This window comes from Vipera berus, assembly GCF_964194415.1.
Source record: "Vipera berus genome assembly, chromosome: W".
NCBI lineage: Eukaryota > Metazoa > Chordata > Lepidosauria > Squamata > Viperidae > Vipera > Vipera berus.
The window spans coordinates 58755927-58776160 of record NC_138210.1 but is presented as its reverse complement, the minus strand read 5'-3'; the positions used below and the strand labels follow the sequence as shown (position 1 = coordinate 58776160).

Here is a 20234-nt window from a genome sequence, read left to right as displayed (position 1 = left end):
TTGCCACCTCATAGGAACACTATTTAAGGCATACCACTGTGGTATGCCTTGGTGGTATGTAATAAAGTAATAAACAGCCATAAATATTAGCAGCAATGGATAACATGATCCTCCAAGACCTAATTGGTCCACTTTTCAAAACTTCTACATGAGTTGCCTTTAGCAGAACTTCTGGAATCAATTTCATAGTTTAACTAATTACTGTGTGAAAACCTATTTACTTCTTATCATCTGAATTTTCTTACATTTATTTTATTTGTTGTTAACTTTTGCCCCACCCAAGGTGCTTTCAATAAGTGCAAAAAAATTAAATCCATACTATAAAGAAATAAAGGAATAAAATCAGTGTCTTTTAGAATCAAACTCTAAAATATTGATTCAAGGAATAACATAAATGTATTGCATTATTTCTGCCATGCACATGGGTGTCCTTGCGAGAAGCAAGAGGAACTAATGACAAATTGTACATCAAGGCATCAAGTGCAAACTTCACTCCTTTCATTCTTGTGTCACAATGTTGCAAACAAGTGTACTGTATAAAGGAGGAATTTATAGCATGACATTATGTTATATGTTTCCTCATTTTAACATCTAAACTTGCTACAGATGCCTCCAATTATGCATAATTCCTATAATTCTATCATGTTTCCCTTCTCCTGTTTCCTATTAACCTACCCTCTAACCTAACCAACATTATTGTAAGAAATTACAAATTATTATTATTACGGATCATCACACAGTCAGCCAGAGGTTCACTGGATTTAGCATTTATATCCTTATTATTATAATATATTCACAACAGTATGAAATTACAGCTGCCAATTCTTTACCTGCATATGCCTCAAGTTCTTCTCAAGAACCTAGATTGTTGTAATGTATTGGTGGAGTATTGGTGCAGATCCAAACAGTGTAGACTTTTGTATTAATAGATGGAAATTTTCTAAATGTGCAGATTTTTAAAGTACCATCCAAGATTTTTTCATCTGGCATCCATATGCCAGTAACTACTGGGACCAGCATGCCAGTTTTTGCCTTAATTTTTCAACTTGAATTTTTAAATCTTGATACCTTCTGAACTTTATCTTTTACTATCCCCAGATATTACTATATCAATAATCCACACATTCTTTTTTCAACCACAATTTAAATATGATACATGCCAAGATTTTATCAGTTTTTATTCAGAAATCCCACACTATTTTAATCTGTTCATCTTCATTTAGTTTTTCAACTAAATGTTGTGTTGTGCTGTGTTCTTACCAGTTTTTTATTACTTGACACATCATAATTTTTACAGATATTCCAGTGAATTATTTTGGCAACTGTGTAATATCATTGTGATCTACTTGTATTAGCCAAGTATGTGATCTATTGTTTCTTCTGCTTCTTTGTACAAACTGCACTTTGAATCATTTGGTGATTTTTTTTTTCAAATGTGGCCTTGATTCCATTCGTTTGAATAGCTTGCTCTTGAGCACCCAAAATCAAGCCTTTCATTTCTTTTTTAATGTTCCATTTGTAGGCCATTGTCAGATTTTATCTTTATTCATTATCCCCTCAATCTTTTGTAGAAATTGAACATATAATGTTTTCTTTGCCAGCATTCTATTTTTCTGATGTTTGTGTTTTGTTTCCTGTACATTCAGTGAATTCTAATTTTTAATCATCATCAATGCTTGTTCTTAACTGCCTTTTATGTAATCAGCTAATGCCTGCTTTTCTTCTTTGACAGTTTGTTTGACTTGACGTAAGCCTCTACCACCATTTCTCTGGGGCAGGTATAAATCTATCAATGTCACTATGGAGATGTAATGCATAGTAAACAGTCATTTTCTTGTTTTTCAGGCCAAATTCTCCATTTAATAATTCCAGCAGTGTATAATATCACAGGCATGGCCCAGATATTGATGGCCTTGATGGTGTTTCCACTGTTCAATTTTGTCTTTTGCAATGTTCCCACTTTTTGGATGCCTTCTCTACTAATATTTTTAACTTGTCCTTGCTTGATGTTATCCAACTCTAAGATTCACAGATACTTGTAGGCTTCATCCTGGTGGCTCCTGATAGTATGGCCATCATTGTATAGGTAATCTACTTTTAGATTCACAGTCTGAGACTGGTAGAAACTTAGTAATTCAAGTCCTAACCAAGGAACTAAGAATTATTAAGGCATTGTTAAAAATATAGGCAGTTCCAAGCAGGTGGCTATTTTTTTTTAAAGTAGGGTGTTCTCATCTGATAAATTCAATATTTCCAAAATCAAGGGAGTCCTTTAGAATTGTTCCAAGAGTTCCAATCATGATTGCTAACACCACTGATTTCTTTTTCTATTCAATTTAACAGAACAGAATAACAGAGTTGGAAGGGACCTTGGAGGAATAATAATAATAATAATAATAATAATAATAATAATAATAATAATAATAGCAGCAACAACAACATCCACATCTGTCTATCCCATGTCCTTGGTAAGGACTCGATAGGTAAACAAAAATGTCAAATCCAGTCTGAACATCTGTGCGATGATTAATAATAATAATAATAATAATAATAATAATAATAAAAACAAATAAAATAAAGCATTATAAAAATAACAGAAACAAAGGCAGAATATAAGGAAAAACAGCTGGATGACAGATTAAATAGATGGAAAACCAAAGCTTTGCATGGACAGCATTTGAAAAACATTGAAGGAAAATGTGATAACAACTTGACATGGGCATGGCTTAAGATGGGAACCATCAAGAAAGAAATGGAAGGCTTAATACTGGCTGCTCAAAAACAAGCACTACAACTAATGCCATGAAAGTGAAGATACAAAAATCTACTGACAATCCAAATTGCCGACTTTGCAATGACAAAGTTGAAACTGTTTCACATTTAATATGTGAGTGTAGCAAAATTGCGCAAACTGATTACAAAGCTAGACATGACCGAGTTGCTAAACTAATCCACTGGCATTGTGTAAAAAATACGAATTGCCTGTGTCCAAAAAGTCATGGAAACATAGGGTGGAAAAAGTTGTCGAGAATGAGAGGGTGAAGATCTTGTGGGACTTCCAAATACAGACAGATCGCCATTTGGAACACAACATGCCAGATATCACAGTCATAGAGAACCGAAGTGTACAATTGATTGATATCGCTGTACCAGGAGATGCCAGAGTTGAAGAAAAAGAACTGGGAAAAATTATGAAATACCGCGACCTGGCCATCAAAACTGTGTGATTATGGATGAAACGTGTAACAGTGATACCCATTGTCATTGGGGCACTGGGAACTATGTCCAAAAACTTTGCAAAACACATCAAGAAATTGCAGCTTCCTGCAATAACTCCAGCAAAGCTACAAAAAACTGCGCTACTCGGAACATCTTACATTTTAAGGCGATACCTGGTTGATACCTAGGATGCTGGCAGCAACCCGTGTCAACCATTAGTGCCAGTCAATTTGAGTGTTCAGTTGACTGAGTTTCATGTTTAATGAATAATTTTTTATAATAATATAAAGTTTCCCCTTTGTTCTAGGTTGCTTCTCTCTTTGGTTAGTTTCCATCTTTTGCTTCTTGTCCTGCCTTTGGGTGCTTTGGAGAATAACTTGACTCCCTCTTCTTTGTGGCAGTCTTCTAGTCCAACCCCCTTCTCAAGCAGGAAACACTATAGCATTTCAGACAAATGGTTGTCCAATTTCTTCTTAAAAACCTTCAGTGTTGGAGTACCCACAACTTCTGGAGGCAAGCTGTTCCACTGATTAATATTAAGAAATGGTGGATAACCATAAACAAAAGTGGAATTTCTATCTGCAAGTCCCAGTATTTTGAAATTTCTTTTCCAAATGTTTTTTCTTAGGACTACCATTATCCAGAATGGCAACATCAATGAAGCAGACATTCTTCTTTTCAATTACTGTTATATCAGGCATGTTATAAACAAGATGCCTGGCTATATCTTAGTCCCATAAATCCTTAACCTGCTGAGGTTTTACTAGTGTATATTTGAATGCAAACCTCCAACAGTTTCCAGCAAATAATTTTGGCAATTTGATCATGATGCTGCTTATAGTCAGTTTGTGAGATTTTGCTGCAGCTATTGATCATTCTTTTCAGTACAAATATGACATTTGCAATTATTTGCTACATGTTCACCTTCATGCAGGCAGTTGGCAAAGCTTGTTTTTGACCCACTAAAATAAAGCCTTCAGTTTCTTTCTTTAACACTCCATGTGGGGTTTTTCCTTGTACATTGTTCAAGTATTGACCATGCATTGGATTATTCTTCCAATTAAGAAATCTGTTTTGAATTGTTTCTTTTCTATATTCAGCCTTCAGACTCTTGTTTTCAAGAGCTTTTCTGGACTGATTTCCTTTAGCAAAGATTCTTAGCTTTTTTAATGTAGCCATTCAAGCCATGCTTTTCTCCCTCCACAGGATTTAAAATCTTTTCCTCCAGAAACTTAGGAGAATGTTGGAGAGAATGCCCATTTTTCATTAGCATATTTGTCACAATCCCTCCTACTCTACTTCTAAAAATATCAATTCAGACTTCTTTTCCATGTGAAAAAGAGAGAGAGAGAAAGCATTCATTCAGATTCCCTTTAATATTTTTATTATCTTTATTATCCCAAAAAGTTAGCAAGTATGTATCCGAATTACCAGCCTAAATGTTGGAGGTGTGGTGGCGAAGATGCAACATATTTTCACATATGGTGGACCTGTAAAAAGGTCAAAGAATTTTGGATTAAAATCTGGTGGAATATGCAGAAGATATTTAAGAAAAGGATAAAGTTTTGTTCGCAATTGTTTTTACTGGGCATTATTACTGATACTACTGTTGTGGACACTAAGTTGATGTTGAACTTAATTACGGCAGCAAGACTTTTAATAGGGCAATACTGGAAGAAGGAAGAACTGCCGACTATAGAGGAATGGACTTTAAAAGTTTCTAACCTGGCGGAAATGGCAAAGATCTCGGCGTATTTGAAAGACCATTCGCAACAACAATATATGGTGGAGTGGAAAAAATGGATTGATTATATCCAGAATAAATATGGGATTAAAAAGTTTCATTTAGCATTTGAATAAGTACCGATGTGATATTTATATTGCTTGTAGTCATTCTATATGAGCTAAAGTGCGATAGACTTAATAGTTTATTGTTATTAGCATATGGTAGTTTATGATTGTTTTTTACTTTTATACCTTGTATTTAGCTCTGGGAAGTTGGGGAGGGGGGAAGGGGAGGGGGGGAGGGTTGGGCTGGGCTGGGCTGGGAAGGGGGGGTGGGGGTGGGGAGGGGTTTTGTTAAAGATAAAATGTATTGAAAAACTTTTCAATAAAAAAAATATTTTTATTATCTTATTATTCATCAACTCAACTGTCTCTCTAGCTGGCTTCCCAATCACGATATAGTTCAATAATTATTAATTATTTAGACACACTCGTACATAAGAATATTACTAATTATGAGTATGAAGAATTGAATAATAGATATATTTGTATTGTATTTGGGTTGGAAAATATCAGATGACCAACTAAATAACAGTTTTCTAGTGGCTATTAGGATTTTTTTGCAGCCCATGTATAAAAACCATATGAAATTAAATGTGTTTATCCCAGAAATATTACAACTTTTCTCTGAATTCCTAACCAACATAGCTAATAGCCATCTCCATGTGAGTTTTAGCTGCAACACGTCTGGGAAGACCAACTTGGGGAACATTATTTTAAAATAGTAGCTAAGTAGGACTAATCCATCTTTTTCTTCCTCCATAATCTACCCCAGTAAAAATATTCTTTCCTTTCCTCAAATTGTAGCCCTCAGTCTCTGCATTACAGAAACATAAGCAGTGGGAAAGTCAAGCCACTAAAAGTTTGCTGCAATACTTATTGTAATATAAATATTTGCTTCAGAAAACATTTGGAATGCTGACTATTGTATTATTTTTCAGCCATAGTCATGGAAAAGATGTTAAATACATATAGATATCAGGGTGTGTAAACAAGGTAAAATCTTGTTCAAATCATTAATTTGGTTTAGAAAATCAGACCAATAGAGATGTTCAGATCAAATCTTCCAAATAGATTTGCTAAAAGACATTAAAATTGGGTAACCAAGTATTCCATCTTCAAGGCCTGAGATTGAACGGGTTCCTCAAGTGAATAGCCACAGATGAGATAGTACTGATTAGAGGTGGAACCTGTAAACAAGTAATCACTATTTTGTTTTTAAACCACTTGTCCCATCATTTATTCCACATATTGAAAACAGTTTATAAAGATTTGGTTAACAGGACATTCCTATATATGCTTAGAGTTTTTCTTAAGTGAAGTCTACTGAATTCACTAGGGCCTTCTCCAGGATACCTTGATACAAGATTACAAATAACTGTAAAGTCGTTATTAAGGCCACAGAATTGTTAAAGAATAGATTTTTCTGTATGTTTTGATTATAGATTGTGTTTTATCAATTTCTTAACAAAAAATTGATCACCAAGAACCCATCTCAGCTACTTTTCAAATGACTTGACTTCTATAGGTAATACCAGACCCATGAAAACTTTGGAAGAAAGGGAAGGTTGGACAAGCTGAAAGAATGACAACTGACTGAGTTAATTACCCTGTAGAAGTCGGGAAAAATAGAGGAACTCCTAACTGCAGGCAGGGGAAAAACATACAGGTTGAATATTGATCAGACTTGGGCTTATGAAGGGTCATGTTACAGGTCGTGTGGAAGATGATTGGCAAAGAAAAAAAATCCCAGTAGTTGGACTGACTTGATGGAACAATAGGCTTAGAATTAGGGAAATGGGTAGCTTGAAAGGAAGGAAGCAGTAGTCAAGTTACATTTACTCAGCAGGTTTCGTAACTATCGTAACAGGCAAATACCAAGAACTGGCAGGATTCCTAGGATGAATACGCCCCTTTGGGGTGTGTCTCTGTGTGTGCATATATAAGCATCCAAAGTCTGAGTGGCCTAAATTACACTCCTTATTTCATAAGAGTACCACATCTTACCTTTTTGTGTATGAGGAAAACGAAGGAAGGAAACAAAGAAATCAGCAGTGGTGTTATGGGCCACCACCAGCAAGGGCTAGGGAGAAGATTGTTGCTGCTGATGCTCCTGCAAACGATGACATGTAAGTATTAATGGACTTCCTGCACAAATACTTCTCACTAATGACAGATGGGACAGACCCAGCAATATGCAATATCCTAGATTAAATGCCAAAATTCCATCAGGGTTCAATATTTGTAGTGGATCTTCTCTTCTTTCCTCTCTCCTCCCTTCCCTTCCCAGCAAAATGCAGTACTAAACTTCTGAATTTTTTTTTACTAAATTTTCAATGGCACTAGTATGGAACATGTTTAAAAACAAGGTACACAATTTCTTTTCTCTGTTTTGGGAAGGTGAGGGAGAAATTTGGCTGGCAGGCTTGGGCAAATGAGGTGAACAGCATAACAGCTAAATTTGATTTCATTACAGTTACATTTGTACTCAATGAAAAGGTCATGTGAGACATATGATTACTCCATGGGCATGTTTTAATCATTTTCTTAATTCATCACAGTCAACACTTTAATTAGAATTGACTTCAGGAGCCCCACTCCAAACTTTATAGGGCAATTAGGACGACTCAGAACTTCCTACTGTCACCATCAAGACTAAATAAGGAGGAAACCTAATTTAGGAAATAGCCATCAGGCAGCATCTCCATTATTAGAAGAAGCTCAATGATGTCTTAGAAGAAACTTTGTCTGGGAGGAGCTGATTTTGGGTCATGCAAAGACAGGCCTAGGGCATGAGTGAGGTATCACCGGGTTATGTTGTCTGTTGGGTTAGGTTTGCCAGGTATGTCAATGTTCTAACGTCTGCTGTCCAAAAAGAGAGAACTTTAAAAAGAAGGTGTTTCACCCAGTGAGTCAGCCTGGCTCTCAGTTAATGAGTTTGTGACAGTATGCAACATTTGTGGACCTTCTTATTGTTCTGAACTATTTTATCTTCATTGTCATTGACAAAACCATGTTTGAATCCTAAATCCTAAACCCAAACTTCTTCGTAGCTCTGATTTAAGCTTCTGTGTGAAACTATCACTGTGGGATGAAATATGATTTATATGCTGATGATATCTAATTATACATATCAGCGCCTGGAGAACTAAACAATGCTGTTGATATCCTCTCTTAATGTCTGGAATTTATGAGAGTCTGGATAGGGAACAGCAATCTTCAGTTCAACCCTGGCAAGACTGAATAGCTTGCATTTGGGGGCCTTCTGGGATTTTACCATATTTTTTACTGGATGGATTTGCACTTCCCTAAACAGACTCTATGAGCAATTGGGGGATATTTCTGAGCTCACAACTCTTGTTTAAAGAGCCGGTGGCAGGCATGGCTTGGAGGGCCTTTGCACAACTTCATGTTGGTTACCAGTTGTGCCTGTTCCTGGATAGGCTCTACAGGTAGTCCTTGACTAGCCACTTAGCAACTGTTCAAAGTTATAATGAACTTCTCCAGGGCTACTGTATGTATGACCCGGATTCAAATTTCAAAGGCTAGAGCCCTGCTGCGATCACATGATTGCATTTTGGGCACTTAGCAATCAACCTACATTAATGACCATTTGTGATTTGCAACATTTTTTCCTGGAAACTGGTGTTTATTTCCGGTTTCCAACAAAAAGCCTGCTTGCGGACAATGGATCCACTTAATGATCGTGGCATTTGCTTAACAAGCAAAAAAGGTTGTAATATCAGGCATGGTCACGTGGTGACCCATTGATGACCAGCAAGACTTAGAATAGTAATTCTGGGATCAGTTATGGTCCTAAGTCAAGGACTACCTGTACTCTCAGTTATTCATTGCCCTGGTCACAGTGCGAGCACATTACATCTCTGTTCCATGGGCTGCATCAGTTGCTAGTTTGCTTCTGGGTTCAATTCAAGGTACTGAGGTTGACCTTTAAATCACTGTGTGGCCTGGTTATTTGAGGGATTACTCTTCACAGTTACATATACCCACTGCATCAGTTCCATAATTATGTTATATCATTATATGGTATATTATTATATATTAATATATTATATTGTTTATATAATATTATGTTAAGGGACTTCATTTGAGTGGACCCAGAAGATGAGTCTTTTCTGCCATAGCACTCACTCTCTAGACTCTCTTTGCACCCCTGGTAAAATTGGCCCTGACCCGTTGACTTTCTGGAAATCCCTTAAAACCTGGTTTTGTCAACAGGCTAGGGCAGGGCTTTTCAACCAGTAGTACGGGTACCACCTGTGGTACATTGGCACCTGGCAGGTGGTATGTGACCATCCTAGAAAAGTGGTAGTGGGGGAGGGGAATGAGCTGAATCGGTGGCAGTACCGCACAAGCCTGACTGAGAGATGGCTGGAGCTGCAGGGCTGTCAGGGCTCAGCGGAAGCACCAGGATCAGCGCCAGGCTCCAGCTGGAACTCGGTGCTGATCCTGGTGCTTCTGCTGAGCCCAGAAGAAGTGCCGATCAGCTGGAATGTTGCAGCATCTCCAGGGTCTTGTGTTTTACATTCAGATGCTTGGCAACTGATTCAAATTTATGATGGTCAGTGTCCCAGGGTCATGTGAAGTGACCAAAACCTGCTGCAACCACCCAGCAGATGGGGGGAATAAAAACCAACCCCCCCCCCACACACACCCCACTCCCGCTGCCAATCCTCAACAGAAATGCACACAATAATGAAAACCTCGGACAGGAGGAAGAGCGCCGCCGGGCGGGCAGGCAGGTGTCTTGCTCGGCTGTGGCTTGGAGGGCACTTTTTCAGTGCCATTGTAACTTTGAACAGTCACTAAGTGAACTGTTGTGAGTTGAGGACTACCTGTACATCATTTTTTTCTTTTTTTTCGGTCATAAAGTTTTTGCCACCTTGCTAGGCAACTGGTGGTACTCGAATGTTGCCATATCCTAAAAGTGGTACAATAGGTGAAAAGGTTGAAAAGCCCTGGGCTAGGGTGTCCCACAGAAATAAGGATCTGTGGAATGGACATATTGTATCTAAGGCCTTGAATGTATTCTCCCATGGTATTGTTTATATTTATGTTTTAATAAGTTCTTTAAATAGTTTTTAAAACTCTGCTTCTTTGTTTAATTGTACATCATCAAAAATTACACCTGTGAGATGGTCAGCTAGATAAATGTGATAAATAAATGAAACAAATAAAATAAGCAGGTTATACTTATACTGCAGTTTCCAAATTATTTGTATTGTATTAAAATAGCAATGTAAGCTGTAGCTCTCATGATTTTATATATTTCTTTCTTTTTAGATGTTGAAGAAAGCTATGCTACCAGAGGTGAGCATAAGTTATTTCTGATTGTATATTGACTTGTTAGCATGCTATTAATTAGAAAGATTATCCTTTTGTTGTTAGTTGCGAAGTCGTGTCCGACCCATCGCGACCCTATGGACAATGTTCCTCCAGGCCTTCCTGTCCTCTACCATCTTCTGGAGTCCATTTAAGCTCACGCCTACTGCTTCAGTGACTCCATCCAGCCACCTCATTCTCTGTCGTCCCCTTCTTCTATTGCCCTCAATCTTTCCCAGCATTAGGCTCTTCTCCAGTGAGTCCTTCCTTCTCATTAGGTGGCCAAAGTATTTGAGTTTTAGCTTCAGAATCTGGCCTTCTAAAGAGCAGTCAGGGTTGATCTCCTCTAGGACTGACCGGTTTGATCGCCTTGCAGTCCAAGGAACTCGCAGGAGTCTTCTCCAGCACCATAGTTCAAAGGCTTCAATTCTTTGGCGCTCAGCCTTTCTTATGGTCCAGCTTTCACTGCCATACATTGCAACTGGGAAGACCATAGCCTTGACTATACGCACTTTTGTTGACAGGGTGATGTCTCTGCTTTTTAGTGTGCTGTCTAGATTTGCCATGGCTTTCCTCCCAAGGAGCAAGCGTCTTTTAATTTCTTGGCTACAGTCCCCATCTGCAGTGATCTTGGAGCCCAGGAAAATAAAATCTGTCACTACCTCCATTTCTTCCCCATCTATTTGCCAGGAATTGAGAGGGCCAGATGCCATGATCTTGGTTTTCTTAATGTTTAGTTTCATCCCAAGTTTTGCACTCTCCTTCTTCACCCGCAACAAGAGGCTCTTTAGTTCTTCTTCACTTTCTGCCATTAGAGTGGTATCATCTGCATATCTTAGGTTGTTGATGTTTCTTCCGGCAATCTTAATTCCAACTTTTGATTCATCTAGCCCTGCCTTTCTCATGATGTGCTCTGCATATAAGTTAAATAGGCAAGGCGACAGTATACAGCCTTGCCGGACTCCTTTCCCAATTTTGAACCAATCAGTTGTTCCGTGTCCAGTTCTCACTGTTGCTTCTTGGCCCGCATATAGGTTTCTCAAGAGACAAATAAGATGGTCTGGTATGCCCATCTCTTTAAGGACTTGCCAGAGTTTGTTATGATCCACACAATCAAAGGCTTTAGCATAGTCAATGAAGCAGAAGTAGATGTTTTTCTGGAACTCTCTAGCTTTCTCCATGATCCAGCGTATGTTAGCAATTTGATCTCTAGTTCCTCTGCCTCTTCGAAATCCTGCCTGTACTTCTGGTAGTTCTCGATCCACATACTGCTGGAGTCTAGCTTGTAGAATTTTAAGCATAACTTTACTAGCATGAGAAATGAGTGCAATGGTGCGATAGTTTGAACATTCTTTGGCACTGCCTTTCTTTGGAATTGGAATGTAAACTGATCTTTTCCAATCCTGTGGCCACTGTTGAGTTTTCCAAATTTGCTGGCAAATTGAGTGTAGCACTTTTACTGCATCGTCTTTTAAGATTTTGAATAGCTCAGCTGGAATACTGTCACCTCCACTAGCTTTGTTGTTGCTCAGCTTTTCTAAGGCCCACTTCACTTCACATTCTAGGATGTCTGGCTCGAGGTCAGTGACCACCTCATTGTGATTATCAGGGACGTTAAGCTCGTTCTTGTATAGTTCTTCTGTGTAATTTTGCCACCTCTTCTTAATCTCTTCTGCCTCTGTTAGGTCCCTGCCATTTTGGTCCTTTATCATGCCCATTTTTCCATGAAACGTTCCTTTCATCTCTCCAATTTTCTTGAAAAGATCTCTGGTCCTCCCTATTCTGTTGTTTTCTTCTATTTCTTTGCATTGTTCATTTAAGAAGGCATTCTTATCTCTTCTAGCTATTCTTTGGAATTCTGCATTTAATTGGGCATATCTTTCTTTTTCTCCCTTGCCTTTCGCTTCCCTCCTTTCCTCAGCTATTTGCAAAGCTTCCTCAGACAGCCATTTTGCTTTCTTGCATTTCTTTTTCTTTGGGATGGTTTTGGTTGCTACCTGTTGTACAATGTTGCGAACCTCTGTCCATATTTCTTCAGGCACTCTGTCTATCAGATCTAATTCCTTAAATCTATTTGTCACCTCTACTGTATATTCAACAGGGATATGATTTAATTCATACCTGACTGGCCTAGCACTTTTCCCTACTTCCTTTAATTTAAGCCTAAACTTTGCAACAAGAAGCTCGTGGTCTGAGCCACAGTCAGCTCCTGGTCTTGTTTTTACTAACTGTATAGAGCTTCTCCATCTTTGGCTGCAGAGCATATAGTCAATCTGATTTCTGTGTTGACCGTCTGGTGATGTCCATGTGTAAAGCCGTCTCTTGGGTTGTTGGAAAAGAGTGTTTGCTATGACCATCGTATTCTCTTGACAAAATTCTATCAGCCTGTGCCCTGCTTCATTTTGTACTCCAAGGCCAAACTTGCCTGTTATTCCAGTTATCTTTTGGCTTCCTACTTTAGCATTCCAATCCCCCATGATGATAAGGACATCATTTTTGGGTGTTAGTTCTATAAGGTGCTGTAGGGCTTCATAGAACCGGTCAATTTCATCCTCTTCAGCACCGGTGGTTGGGGCATAGACTTGGACTACTGTGATATTGAATGGTTTGCCTTGGATTCGAACTGAGATCATTCTGTCATTTTGAGGATTGTATCCCAGTATTGCTTTTCCTATTTTTTTATTGACTATGAAGGCTACTCCATTTCTTCTGAGGGATTCTTGCCCGCAGTAGTATACCTGATGGTCATCTGAATTAAATTCACCCATTCCTGTCCATTTTAGTTCGCTGATACCTAAGATGTCGATGTTCAGTCTTGTCATCTCTTGTTTGACCACGTCCAGCTTTCCTTGATTCATGGATCTTACATTCCAGGTTCCTATGGAGAAAGAATCTTTACAGCATCGGACTTTCCTTTCACCACCAGACATATCCACAGCTGAGCGTCCTTTCGGCTTTGGCCCAGTCGCTTCATTCTTTCTGGCGCTACTAGTACTAGCCCTCTGCTCTTCCCCAGTAGCATATTGGACGCCTTCCGACCTGAGGGGCTCATCTTCCAGCGTCATATCGTTTTGCCTTTTGGTACTGTCCATAGGGTTTTCATGGCAAAGATACTGGAGTGGGTTGCCATTTCCTTCTCCAGTGGATCACGTTTTGTCAGAACTCTCTGCTATGACCTGTCCATCTTGGGTGGCCCTGCACGGCATAGCTCATAGCTTCATTGAATTACGCAAGCCCCTTCGCCACGACAAGGCAGTAATCCATGAAGGGGAAGATTATCCTACTAAATACTAAAATATAGGGGATGTGAACAAATACTATTTTCACTCTAATGTTCTGTGAAGTGTAGCCATCTAGAAACTATATAATAGAAACCATGGCTGTGCTGTATCTTACTTCAATTAAAGCTGAAAAAATATTGAATATTGCCTTTACTAGCATCAAAGTCATTTACGGAATGTTGTTAGTCACATGGTCCACATGCACCCCAGTAGGTCATCACCAGGGTCAAGAGGTACACAAAATGTTTCCAAAAATGCATTAAAAAATTGGAGGAACCTAAAGGATACTTTGAGAAATGTGAAGGAGGCTGGATCCTTAGAAAGGGAACAAGATGGGAAGAGGACACTTGGTTCTTGGATTGGCAATGTGGAATATGAAAACAAGTGGGTGGGTGGACAAATAAAAAACAGATCTGGGATAAAGGTATTTGGCTAAGCACAGCCTGAGGAGAGGGAAAGTGCAGTACAAAAAGGAGAAAAAAACTAAAAGAGAAAAATGGAGGCATGGAGTAAGGAGAAACAGAGCTTGTAGTCAAGAAGAGGTTGGCCAACTTAAGAGTTTATAGATTCATACCTTTTAGATTTCAGCTCTTTTTGGAATTCCAAGAGTAAGAATCTAAATCCAGGTAACCAGGAAATACCATGTGATCCTACAGGTACAATAAAACTTTCCTTTTTGCTCAGTCTGTGGAAAACAGGGATATCTGGACCGGATTGTAGGGGGTAAAGATTCCCGGGATGGAGAGTGGCCTTGGCAAGTGAGCATCAAGTTGAATGGGGAACATCACTGTGGTGGTTCTCTTGTCACAGATCGATGGATCATCACAGCCTCACATTGTTTTAGTCTGTAAGTATGCACTTTACAACCTGACATCTTTCAGTCCTGTTTCTTGGGAAAACAAAATTCTTGGTAGAGTTTCAAAGCAGCCTTCCAAGGTCTCCCATTACCTTCCCAGTCAATGGGGGAATTCACAGACAATCTTCTAAACCCAACTCCTTATTTAATAATGGCTGTCAGCCATATATGGTAGAGTAGACGTGGTGGCTCAGTGGGTTAGGACGCTGAGCTTGTCAATCAGAAGATCGGCAGTTTGGCGGGTTGAATCCCAAGTGCCACGTAGCAGAGTGAGCGCCTGTTACTCGTCCCAGCTTCTGCCAACCTAGCAGTTCAAAAGCACGTAAAAATGCAAGTCGAAAAATAGGGACCACTACGGTGGGAAGGTAACAGTGTTCCGTGCACCTTTGGCATCTAGTCATGCTGGCCACATGACCATGGAGACGTCCTCAGACAAACGCTGGCTCTTCGGCTTTGAAACGGAGATGAGCACCGGCCCCTAGAGTTGGAAACGACTAGCACGCATGTGCGGGGGAACCTTTACCTTTACCTTTAGACTAAGAAAAGACACCATGTAGATCTAAAGCTAATTTTATTAGAACAACTATTCTGATTGTTCTCCCCTTCCTCCCCCTTTTATCTTCAGGTAAATTATGGGGGCTATATGAGCCATTTTCATAAAGCACTTTTTTGCCTGGGCTCAAGCCTTGTTTATCTGATCACTTGCATTGGTAATAGAACTTTTCTCTGTCCTTCAAGACCATCCTTTATATTCACTACAATCACATCTATTAAGGAAAACAAGACTGTATGTCTTCCTATACTTTGCATGGAGGGGGCTTTAAGTCAGTCTTCACACTTAGTGATTGCCAAGTTCTTGCACTTTTCCTATATTATTAGAGCAATAATATTAACTATAAAGATAAAAATGCCCTCAAAGTGAACTTGACTCCTGCAGGTTTGCCATTGTTGTCTTCTGATTTTTTTTAACTTCTCAGCATAACCTGAGATTTCATCTTTCATCCAAGAATCATCAACCAAGCCTCATCCTGCTTAGCTTCAAAGCCCAGAAAAATTTAACCACATGGTGAACTTGCAAAATTAAATGAATTGATTTCAACCTGCATTTGAATCAGTTTGAGATGAAACTGAAAATTTGATCATGACTAATGTAAATTTCATAGCTGAAGAAACAATAAAGTTTTTTACTTCTTAGTTTTGCAATCTTTTGATTATCTTTCAAAGTTTTTTTTCCATTTTCCCCATTGATTTAATTTTAATTGTTTTTTTTTCTATAAAACTAGGACTTTTTAAAAAATTAAGAAAAAAATATTAATTATAAAACACAAATCCAGTTGATCAACAGTAGAAACTTCCTTTAGGATATTTGAAAGGATATTAAATGTGTATTTCAGACAAGAACAGTATTTTTGTTTTGATGGTAGCATCTATTTTTAACATATAAATTTAATTTTATCTAAATATAATTGTAAGTATATGTTCATGTGGAGAGAGGGAGAGAGAGAGAGAGAGAGAGGGAGAGAGGGAGAGAGAGAGAGAACGATGTACATTAAAAAGAAAGAAGGATTTATTTTGGACTTTGGTTCAGTGATACAGCTCATCTTGTTTTGGCACCAAAATTAATTCCATTTGTCATACACAGACTTTGTCTCTCTCTCATATTTTTGTGCCTCAGGATCAACAATCCTTCTAATTTTACTGTACTAGTTGGAGCACTGAAGCTTTCAGACCCAGGTCCTCATTCAATCATAGCCTCTGTGAAGCGCATTATTCTCAATCCCACCTATGAAGGGGATTCAAGGGTTGGAGACATTGCCCTCATCCAGCTGGAGCAGCGACTGCCTCTGGCCCAACATATCAGCCCCATCTGTGTCCCCAATGCCAACATCAACTTCCCCCCAGGACAGAAGTGTTGGGTCACTGGCTGGGGGAATATTCGAAGCAAAGGTAGGTGTGGAAAGTGAAGTGAACCTATGGAACTTCTACTATATATAATATTCAGATTTGGTCTGTTTGGGCAATTGTTTGATATTTGATATGATTTCATCACTTGTACTCTCCCCAGTCTCTATGGTTCAGAAGTGGTTAAGTCTAACACATTTGGAGGACATCAAAAGAGACTTTTTTATTATGACTAACTATAGCTCAGTGGCCTGCAGCCTTTTGGGCACCAGGGACTGGTTCCATGGAGAGAGGTTTTTCTGCAGACTGGAAGGGGCATATTTTCATGTGCTGCCTACATCCCACAGATGGGGCTTTGCTTGTTTGCACAGCCTGGTTTCTGGTATGCTGTCGATGGGCACTGGGTCACAGACTGGGAATTGAGGCCCTCTGTTTTAGATCTTATTGTGTTCCTTTAAATTAAATCTCCCAATTTACTCTCCTTGCAGAAGGACGACAGAACTCTGATATACTACAAAAGCTAGAAGTTCCCATAATCAGCATAAAAAAATGCAACACTCTCTACCGCCAGGACTCTAAACAGCCCAGGGCCACAAGAGAAATTAAAGAAGATATGATATGTGCTGGCTTTGCAGCTGGACAACGGGATGCTTGCCAGGTAAGATTTTGTTGGGTTTTACTCAATAAATTAATTAGAATATACATGTGTAGTTCATGAGGTTTGGGCATCTTCTTTATTTGCTATTCAGATTTAATTGCAAAACTCTGTATAATAGCCAAGAGTTAGCATTATCTTTGCTGCCTTCAGGTAATTATCTTGATTTTTGAAGCCCAAATATGGTATCTTTACTCCTAGTTAACTGAAAGGCATGTACACATACACAAATATAAGAAGAAAATTTTCTTCTCATTCTTTTGTTTCTTTTTAGTAGGATAGTGAAGATGAAAACTGGATTCAGTCTTGGTCCATATTCATGCTAATGATCCTTGATGGTCTATATTCCATGCTAATGAAAAGTCATGGACCATCATGGACTGGTATGAACTAGTTTGGGCATATAATAGAAATATACAACCAGCAATCACAGATAGCACCTCAAGTTTCTCCAAGTGCCATGACCTAATAGTTGGGTCACCCTTGGTTTTAATGTACCAAAGGTGCTTTTTCAAAGGCAACTGGACTTTGTTTTTCCTTGAATGTCTTCCTTGAAGACATTTCGCTTCTTCAGTTCTGACTGAATAGTGGAGGATAGAAGGATTTATATTCCTTGCAGTCATCTGGTCGTTAGCACTCTTTCTGAGAGTCATTGAGGCCACTTGGAGGTTTATTTGTGCTGAAAAGACTGTGTTGTTGTACTATTTAAGTGACCCCGAGGGCACAGATAAACGTCCAAGATTCTCGGAAAGAGTGCTAATGACCAGATGATTGCAAGAAATATTAATCCTTTCATCCTCAACCATTTAGTCAGAACTGAAGAAGCTTCTTGGATGAGAATTGAAACATCTTCAAGGAAAAACAAAGTGCAGTTGCCTTTTGAAAAAGCACCTTTGGGACAACCATGACCTGGATGATTGAGAATCTCCACAGAACCTTGATTGAGATGTTTCTGTAGCATGCTTTTGAAGTTGGCATCATGCTTTTTCAGCAGCTACTAGAGCCATTAAAATGGATTTTCTGATTTATTGCCTTTTGGGAAATAGAAATAGGGGCAAATTTGAACTCTTATAGATTAATTGATCTATGGAGTTCTTCAACTTCAGGTAACCCTATCTCACAGTGCACCTTTCAAAATAACAGAAAACATTTATCTCTGCTGTTATTCAGTAACATATCCATCTACATTCTTCATCCTTTGTAACACATGCAGAATTAATAATAAGCATTTGCTTCCATCATTGTCCTTGTTTATCCTTAAGATCTGCTCATTCTGCACAGGGTGATTCAGGTGGCCCACTGGCCTGCCGGATGGAAGATTTTTGGTTTATTGCAGGAGTAGTGAGCTGGGGAGATGGATGTGCCCAGAAGAATCGTCCTGGAGTTTATGCAAGAGTGTCGTACTACCACCAATGGATCCACAGTCAAATACCAGAGCTCATAGACATGAATAGTAAAGACCATTGGTCAAGGGTGAATTACAATAGTACCAGCAACAGTGCCTCTACTGGAAGTTTCAATTTCATCACCCTCTCTGCTGCCACTATTGTTTTGCTTCTATTATCTCAGCAGACTCTTTAAAAAAGGGAAGCAGTTATTTCTCCTGGGAAAATGGTTGTGTTGATTTTTTCTACTCTGTTTTGGAAGAAAACAGAACTTATCAGAAATTTCAATGGGGAAACAAAGGATTTCAGTATTTTTCCTTCCTTGCTGTGATGAAGAATTCACTCCAGCATACCATCTTTGGTGCTGATACTCATGAAATTGATGGATATCCAAAAGCTGAGAGTATCTCCATTCCATCCTCACTATCACCACCTTCATTTTTCAGGGATTTAATTCTCCATTCCAGAAATACTAGTTGAACTAGAGGATTGGAATAGAGGAACCCACCACTGGGAACTTTTCCAATTCCTGGAACAGATTCAGTAATAGACATGGCAGCCTGCCTATTAGCCTCTGGTTATATTATGGCTCATTTGTTTGGTTTATATCCATCCAAGAACTGCATTTCAAGCTTAGGCAACTTAATAAATGGTTTTGTTATCATCATTATTGTAATTGCCATAAAGTAACCCCCTACTTTATGGGTGCTTCAGGGTTGGGTTCCCTCTCCCCTTCTAGTTAACATTTACATGAGGCCACTGGGTGAGGTGGTCCATTGGCATAGGGGAGAGATATCATTATTATTTTTTTATTGAAAAGTTTTAAAATACATTTTATCTTTAACCATCCCCCCTCCCCCCACCCCTACCTATCCCTCCCTACCCCTCCCCCCCCTTCCCCCTCCCCCCCCCCCGACTTCCCAGAGCTAAGTACAAGGTATAAAAACAAAGAACAATCATAAACATCCATATGCTACCAACAATAAATTCTTAAATCTATCACTCTCTAGCTCATATAAGATAACTACAAGCAATACTAATATACATATAAAAAGAAAAGAAAATAGAAAGGAAGACTTATTCAAATGCTAAATGAAACTTTTTAGTCCCATATTTGTTCTGGATATATTCAATCCATTTTTTCCACTCCATAATATAATGTTCTTGCGAATGATCTTTCAAATAAGCCGAGATCTTTGCCATTTCCGCCAGGTCAGAAACCTTTAAAGTCCATTCTTCTATAGTCGGCAGATCCTCCTTCTTCCAATATTGACCTATTAAAAGTCTTGCTGCTGTAATTAAATTCAACATCAACTTAGTGTCCACAACAGTAGCATCTGTAATTATACCCAACAAAAACAATTGCGGACAAAACTTTATCCTTTGCTTGAAGATCTTCTGCATATTCCACCAAATTTTTATCCAAAAAGCCTTAACCTTTTTGCAGGTCCACCATATGTGAAAATATGTTGCATCTTCGCCACCACACCTCCAGCATTTTGGCTGATAATTCGGATACATACTTGCAAGCTTTTTAGGATCTAAATGCCATCTATAAAACATTTTATAAAAGTTCTCTCTTAGGTTTTGAGCTTGTGTAAATTTTACGTTCCTCACCCAGATCTTTTCCCACGTGTCCATTGTAATAACTTCTTGGATATTCTGGGCCCATTTTATCATACAATCTTTAACAAGTTCTGTTTCAGAATCAATTTCTATCAATGCAAGATATATTCGTTTGATATGTGCTGGACCCTGATTTCTAATTTGCTTTATCAAATTTTCGTCAGTCATTGCAAAACCAGTTT

At 38.7% G+C, this 20234-nt stretch overlaps 1 protein-coding gene across 1 annotated transcript; it reads left to right on the top strand.

The window, feature by feature from the left end:
- Positions 1-7021: 7021 nt before the first annotated feature.
- Positions 7022-18622, top strand: LOC308676320 (serine protease 27-like; the record flags this gene model as incomplete). The annotated part of the gene is made up of 6 exons (XM_081342133.1): positions 7022-7133; positions 10309-10335; positions 14313-14475; positions 16160-16431; positions 16875-17044; positions 18323-18622. 6 exons carry the CDS (start codon positions 7022-7024, stop codon positions 18620-18622), a joined length of 1044 nt encoding a protein of 347 aa, XP_081198259.1.
- Between the last annotated feature and the right edge of the window lie 1612 nt (positions 18623-20234).